Genomic DNA, 7,935 nt, shown 5'->3' with positions numbered 1-7,935 from the left:
TACTGATACGTTGCTATTAACTAACGTCCATAGCTTACCTTTGGGTTCATTCCGTCCTTGTGTCTTACACTCCCTGGTCTCTGAGAAATGTGTGATGACATGGATCCAGCATGGCGGTATCACACAGATGGCCTCAGCGCCTGAAAGTCCCCCGCGTCCCACCTGCTCGTCCCTCCCCGCCCCCAGCCACCCCGACCCTGGCCGCCGCTCATCTTTTTATTGTCTCAGTCGTTTTGCCCTTTCCAGAATGTCATGTAGTTGGGATCCTACAGTGTGCCGCTGCGTCTTCAGGCTGGCTTCTTTCCCTCAGCAATACGCATTTAAGTTTTCTCCATGTCTTTTTGTGGCTCGTGAGCTCATTTCTTTTTATCGCTGAGTAATATTCCATTGTCTGCATATACCACAGTTTGTTTAGCTGCAAATTTTTTGTAAAAGACATTGAATACAAAAATATACATAAATGAACTACTATCGAACTAAAAGCAGTAGTCAGGTTTATAGCACCTGTAATTTTTTATTCCATAAATTTTTGGATTTGGATTTATTCTTAGCTACATGGAGTTTTAAAATCCTACCGAGGGAGTTTTGCCTCATTGCGCGTTATCCTTCTAGGGAAAACGGTGTCTAAGGACCAATTCCCAGGCTGAGTAAGTGCCTTTCTTGTAACGTGGCTTAGTGGTGTCGTAGTAATTCCATGCTGCACGTTTCATGGAGGAAATGGACACTCGCATCGTCGAGTGACATCGCGGTCTGGTGCCAAGCGAGGCCTGGGTCCCGGGGGTGGGAGAATGGTCGGTTGTTTCTGTTTACGGTCGAAGGTTTTCTTTTCTTTTTAAACGGAGATGTAATTCACATACCGTAAGATTTAAAAAAATAATTTTTTTTAAATCGCGGTGAAATACACATAACACACAATTTGCCATCTCAACCACGTTTAAGCGCACGCACGGTTCAGTGGCATTAAGCACATCCACACTGCCGTGCAGCCAAGCTTCGGGACTCATCCTGCAAAACTGTCGCCCTGTCCCCAACAAACAACGACGCCCCATTCCCCCCGCCAGCCCCTGGCACCCACCTTCTACTTCTTGTCCCTGTGAATTGGACTACTCTAGGTACCTCCTAACAGGGGCGTCATGCCGTGTTTGTCCTTTGTCACTGGAGTACTTCACTCACATAATATCCTCGATGTTCGTTTATGTCGTAGCCTGTGTCAGAACCTCCTTCCCTTTGAAGGCCGAATAATATTCGCACTTGGTTTATCCATTCCTCTGTCGATGACACTTGGGTCGCTTCTGTCTCTGGGCCTTTGTGAAATATGCTGCTGTGAGCCCGGGGGTGCTACTCTCCCTTCGAGACCCTGCTGTTAATTCTTTCTGGGCGTATACCCAGAAGCGTCGTTGCCGGAGTACGTGATAACTCGATGGTCGATGTCTTGAGGAACCTCCATCCTGTTTTCTGTAGCAGCTGCAGCATTTCACACGTCCCCCAAGAATGCACAAGGGTTCCCATTCCTCCACATCCCCGCGCGATCTACCCCTTTTAACGAGTCCAACTCATTGGTTTTCAGCGCATTCACAAGGTTCTGCAATCATTGGTACTGTCTAGTTCCAGAACATCTTCATCACCCCCAAAAGACACACATAACCAAGGAGCAGTCACTCCCACTGCCCCTCCCCCAGCCCCTGGCACTCACCAGGCTACTTCCTGTCTCTGTGGATTTGCCTGTCCTGGACCTTTCATGCCGATGGGGTCATCATGCAACACGTGGTTTTTCGTGTCTGGCTCCTTTCACTTAGCTCGTGTTTTCAAGGGTCATCCACATGGTACCATGCTGCTGAGGACTTTCTTTTTTTTTTAAATCTTATTTTTTATTTTATTTTATTATTTTTAGGCAAGGCAACCCTTGGTTGACCTCAGATTGCAAGGACCTCGTCAGCTTACAATCCCTTATTTTTTATTTATTTTTTACGCCTACAGCACCTGGTCTTCCTAGGTGGTCCCCCCCATCCAAGTACTCACCAGGCCCGACCCTGCTTAGCTTCCGCGATCAGACGGGATCGGGCTTGTTCGGGGTGGTATGGCCGTAGACTGCCCAGGACTTTGCTGAAGTGATTTCTTGATGCGAAATCCTCCCCCCAGGGGATCGTGCCTGGAGCGCCTAGCGTCACAGCTCTGGGCCAGGCATGCCGTAGTGTCTTGCTGGTTTCACCTCTGTCTTCCAGACCCTGAGCTGGTCATTCGGCTGGAACAGCTCTCTTCCTGTTTACTATATTCGAGACAAGAACCAGAGGGTCCTTCTGTACGCCAGCACCCACACCGCAGTCATCTACAATGTCCTCAGGAACAGTCAGCGCCACCTCCAGGTACGCCCCGCCTTTCCTCCTGACAGCCAGACACGTGTCTTTACCTCGAGGGTGGCATTTTGTGTTTCGCTCCGAGGCCTGACTTCCTGGAACTGCTCCCCGTCCTCCTACCTGTCTTCTGAACTATAAGCAAATCCCGTCTTTCGAAATCTACTTTATCGTTCCTCCTCTAATCAGAATCAATGTACAAACAGCGTTGGATTTTAATTTTATAGTAATTAAAATTTAAAACATCTTTTTTTTTTTCTTACATTTCTGTAAAACTGTGGTCAGGATAGAGCACGTCGTTGCTACAGAAGTCTGGTCAAACACAAAGGGCTTCAGCAAGGATTGGGACCTAATTCACACTGGGGTTCAGGGGGCTTTGATCCTCTTAGTCATGCCGAGAAGTGGGCGTTAACACCTCCCCCCCCCACTTTACAGAAGAAGAAACTGAGGCTCAGAGCGATTTCTCTGACTCGCCCAAGGCCGTACGCAGACCTGGGCCTCCTGACCTGACAGGTAGTGGTCGCTGTCCTGCCGCCCCCGCCCCCGTCACCCTGCTCCCTCTCTCCCTGACATGTGGACCCCGTTCCTTTTCCTCATTCACCTGTCCAGATGGCATATGTCCTTGGCGTCCGTCTGTCCACTGGTTCACCGAATAAACAGTTCCATGTTACCATTTTCAATTGACATATATTTTATTTTATTTATTTTTTTAGAGAGGAGGGTGTCTTTTTTTTGAAATTTAAAAAATTTTCAATTACAGTTGAGATTCAATACTAGTTTCAGGTGTGCAGCCCAGTGGGGAGATATTTATATAACTTACGAAGTGATTCCCCCAAGTAGGTCTAGTACCCACCTGTCTCCACCGACATATTTTAATAAGGACTTTCCTAAGTTAATGCCTAGATCAAAAACAATACAAAGTCTTTTTCAAGAGTTCGACTGGTACTCAGCATTGTGCCTGGGACACGTGGGTGCAATTTAAGGCATTTGCTTTCCCGAGGTCCAGAAATACACGAAAAAGTCAGCAGGCAGCGCCTCTCGGAGCTGAGCTGAATGCAGCGCCGGGCGCAGCGGTAACCGCAGAGGGGGGAGGGACAGGCAGTGGAGGAAGGCTCAGGGGGCCAGGGAGCCCGCAGTGGGTGGATGGGCTGAGAAGGAGGGAGGCCGGCCGAGCAGGAGTCCAGCCTCCCCAGAAACAGACAGCTGGAAATGGCCTTGACTCTTCATTTCATTCAGCCCACGAATATTTATCAGAACCACCGTGTTTCAGATGATGGGTCTGTCATCGTGAACGAAACGGATCTAGTGCCCCTTCATGGAGCTTACAACCCGGTGGACAGACAGACATCAAACAAGCGAACACATACATATATAAGTATAAATGATAACACGCACTCAGACGGAAATACAAAGATACGAGGAGAGAGACGAATCAAGGGCGAGAGGAGACTTAGGTTAGATTGGGTGGGCAAGGGATAAAAAGGTTTATCCTGGGACCTGAGGGGTGACAATGAGCCGACCGGGACAGGGCCAAGTGAGCGAGGGGAGTGAGCGAGGGGAGGCCCGGAGGCGGAGACGGGGCTACTTCCCGGCAGGGAGCCTACCATCTTGTTTGTGTTTCCAGAAGAGTCCTCCCTTATGTAGGGGAGGGATCAAAGTGAAAGCAGAGAGAGCAGCAGGAGGCCTGAGTGACACTGTCCTAGGGAGATGAGGCTGGCAGGGAGGTTCATGGGGCCGACCGTGAGGAAGGGGACGACCCAGATGTTCATTCCCCACCTGGGTTCAGAGTCACACACAGGCCTGGTCCCCCAGGAAGCTGCTGTTCTTTAGGGGGTGTAGCACATCCTTCAGACGTTTCGAGGGGGAGAAAGTTTGCAACCCACCGGCTGTGAGGAAGCACCAGGGAGGCTGGTGGGAGTCGAACTTCCAGGCAGACAAGCCTGGAAAGGGGCTCGGTTCTGTCTGGGGCCCCGGCCTCTCCTGCTGGTGCCTCGGTGCGGCCACACCCTTGACGTTTCAAAGCACTTTCCCTTCGTCCCTGTAGGGCCACCTTAACGTGATCTCCTGCCTCTGCGTCAGCGAAGACCGGCGGTGGATCGCCACGGCCGACAAAGGTCCCAACAGCCTGATAATTATATGGGACTCCTTCACAGGGTAGGCTTGGCGCGGCCACTTTCCCCGCCCCTGATTTTTGTAGCATATCTGAAAAAAATGAATAACGCTGGTCTGGGGATGCAGAAGCCGTGATGGGGACGTGGGGGCGGGGAGGCGGCGGGGAGAGAGGAGGTTGCCCGAGAAGGCTGGCTGTCTTGTTGCCTGGAGGCCTGTTGGGGTGACATGTCCTTTGGTGACTTTTCCACTTACGATTCTTGGCTCTTTAAGCCCAGAAAAGTGGTTTGTCGGTGTCCCAGAGTCGATTGGGCTGAGGGAGGCTTACGCACCCTAACCTAGCATGGAAGCCCGGAGAAGTTAAGTGACAGTCCCCATCGAGTCAGTTCGCGAGGCCCGAAGTCTGAAACGGGGGTGTCTGCAGGGTGGCTCCCTGCCGGGGCCTCTGAGCTGTCCCATGCTCTCCCAGCTTCTGGTGGCCACTGGCCACCCTTGGTGTTACATGGCTAGTGAACTCATCGTTCCGTCTCTGCTCCCATCTTCCCACGTGCCTCCCCAAGACGTGCCTTCGACCGCATCTGAATCACATCCACAAAGACTCCGTCTCCACATGAGGTCACATCCCGAGGTCCGGGGCGGACGCGGATTTCGAGGGGCCACATTATCCAGTCCAGCGCGCTTACCTGGCAGGGAGCACCAGGCCTGGCCCGTGACAGATGGCACAGGCCCCCGACAGGGTGTGCACGGGGGGGTGCTATGGCATGCAGTGTGCATGGGATGGGTCCGGTCGGGTGAGAAGATTAGGAGGAAGTTATGTTTAGTGTTCTCGAATGTTCTAGAAGTTACGTTTTACGTTCTAGGACACAGGAACTGTCCCCTCCCCACCCCCCCCAGGTGACCAGTGACCTCCAGGGTTCGTGGTCCCTAACCCCGGTCCCCATCTTGCCTGATCCCTCAGGAACCTTTGACACGCTTCCTCTCTTGGCTTCTCTGATAACTCGCCCCCCTGGTTCTCTGTCCCCTCCTGCTCAGCTGCTGTTGGTACCTCTCACCAGGAAGGAGCAGCCCCAGGCGTGAAACCACGCCCTCAAACGTCTAGAAGTCCTGCTGCATCTGCCCCCAAATGACCTCTGAACCCGTCCCCACATTGTTTATCCATTCATCTGTTGATTTATTTAAAAATAATCATCTTAACCAAGAGGTCAAGTCTCCCTTGACTAGGTACAGTCCCCAACCCTCGTCCTCTTCCTAGAGAGGCGGTCTGTTTGGTGTTTCCTTCCAGAACCTTTGCTGCTGTTTTATTTTTATTTATTACTATTTTTAATTCCCCCTACCTTCCACCCCTGACCTAGGCTCAAACCCAAGACCTTCTGTGTGCAAAGCAGATGCGCTAACCACTACTCTATGGAACTACTCCCTTTGCTATTGTTTTAAATACACCTATATGGACATCATCGCATGTCATGTGGTTTTTCCTCCACGTTTTGAGCGTGCTCTTTTTTCAAATGTAAAATTCCGACTGTGCTGCTTCAGAGCTTGTCTGTCAGCCTGGGTTTCAGGGACCATGTGCCTTGCACCGTAGCCGTTCAGACACCTTCCCCAGAAAGCGAAATTCCCCGTCTGCAAGCATGCCTAGCCGTGAGGGAACAGCTTGGCCACACAGCAGGGGAATCACCTCCTGCAGCAGGAAGTCGGAAGAGGGGGAGGGTGGGTCCGTCAGGTGTGCCCCTTCTCTGAAGCTCCCCCTCCCCAGGCGAGCCGGCCCCTTACGAACAGGGTTCAGCCTTCACTTTCTTCTTGCTATAAAGCTGTCTCCCCTGCTAGGCCCGGAGCAACTTGAGGGCGGTGTTCTTTTCCTTCAATTGCAAAGTAAAGCATATCTGTGGTTAACAACTCAAACAATATGTCGATATGAACTTTATGGTATCGCAAATGATGACTTGGGGACCCAGAAAAGATTATTTGGTTTTAGAATTAATATTCACTTTGTTCAAGTGACAAGTAAAAACCATAGTTCTTCCTTAAACTTTTTGTTCAGCTTATAAATCTTCCTCTATTTATAAATCTAGCATATTTTTGCAATCTTCTTTAAGGGAGTTTGATTAATGTTTGGCTCCACTTACCAATTTGATTATTAACTCCCTTTAAACATTTCAAACTGCATTTAGAAATTGAATATATTTGATTTCATCTTCAAGTTCTTTAGTAGTCTGATTAAAAAAATAAATCCTTCACCAGCACTTCAGTAATTCTGTAAATCTAATAAATTAAACATAAATATGGCAAATCTTAAGTTCTCTTAAGTGCCCTAATATTGTTTATAAACCTAATACGATTCAAATTTAAAATCAGAAGTCTAAATCAACTACGTACTTTAAATTGGAATCACAAATCTAATCTGTTGGAGGCTCTGATATGTTAAATCCCCTTAAACATCTCCCATCCCTAAAAAAAGGAACAAATTCTCTAATCGTGGATATGTTCATAGTGTAGGAAATCATAGACCGATTTCTTCTTTTCTGTATTTAATTCTGAATATTCCCCAGGGACATCATTATGTCATTTAGGACTGTCTTCCTAAATGAGTGAGTATTTGAGGTGGCTGTTCAGTGGGATGAAATTTTTCAAGTGACAGAGAACCAGACAGGCCCTCAGATAGGACACACGCTCGGTTCCAGCCACGTGGGCCACCGATGTGGCATACTGAGGCCAGTTCATATTCTCTGGAACAGGGGTTCCATAATGAAAACAAAAAGGGGGGGGAGGAGCTAATAGCCCCCATTCCCGCATTCAGTGTTCCCGCCGTCCACTCTTCATTTCTAATGGCAGTCAGGGACCCCCGGCGTGACAGCTCACCTCCATCATTCCTTCATTTGTTTCCTGCATTTCTTCGGCTCTCCTCGATGTGTATAGGTCATTTGATTCAATTCTGCTCGTGTCGAGGCTTTGTCTGCATCTTACAGTTCTTAAGTCTCGCCAGTGACACAGTACAGAAGTTTATGTAAATAATTAAAAAACAGAAACAAAAACGGAAGTCCCTTCTTACGGAAACCACGCCTCCGGAGTCACCACTGTTTTAGTTTCGTGTCCATTTCTCCACACGTTCTTCTCTGCCTATAAATCCACACGCACGTGCGCGTGCGTGCAAACACGCCCACAGCTGGGACATGCTACATACACGGTTTTGTAATGTGCTTTTTTCACAAAAGTTTGGTCACGTTACTAAATCTGCCTTATTCTTTTCGAAGGTGGTATAGTTTCCATTATGCCGTTGTCGTCATGTTTTTAACAATTCCCGTGTCGACGGATGTTTGTGGCATTTCCAGATTTCTGTTATTAGAGCAGGGCCACAATGAACACGAGCGGCATTTACCTCTGTGTCCGTTTGCTGTTTATTTCTCTAGGAAACATCGTAGAAGTGGAATTTCTCGTTGGGTCATAGGGTATGTGCATTGAACATTTTGATAGCGCTTAA

General features: G+C 49.0%; 1 protein-coding gene and 1 pseudogene across 1 annotated transcript in view; one reads left to right on the top strand and one right to left on the bottom strand.

Annotated features, from left to right (window-relative positions):
• WDR66 (WD repeat domain 66) overlaps positions 1-7,935 on the top strand; it is a 65,177-nt gene that overhangs the window by 7,212 nt on the left and 50,030 nt on the right. Inside the window, exons 4-6 of the mRNA XM_023528150.1 lie at positions 2,223-2,363; positions 4,396-4,505; positions 4,930-5,062. Coding sequence (XP_023383918.1) covers positions 2,223-2,363; positions 4,396-4,505; positions 4,930-5,062 — 384 coding nt within the window. The remainder of the gene's footprint in view (positions 1-2,222; positions 2,364-4,395; positions 4,506-4,929; positions 5,063-7,935) is intronic.
• LOC111737015 lies at positions 1,969-2,089 on the bottom strand (annotated as a pseudogene).

This window comes from Pteropus vampyrus, unplaced genomic scaffold (genome assembly GCF_000151845.1).
Source record: "Pteropus vampyrus isolate Shadow unplaced genomic scaffold, Pvam_2.0 Scaffold23, whole genome shotgun sequence".
Classification (NCBI taxonomy): domain Eukaryota; kingdom Metazoa; phylum Chordata; class Mammalia; order Chiroptera; family Pteropodidae; genus Pteropus; species Pteropus vampyrus.
The sequence above is the reverse complement of the archived record's forward strand: the minus strand, read 5'-3'. Positions and strand labels throughout refer to the sequence as shown.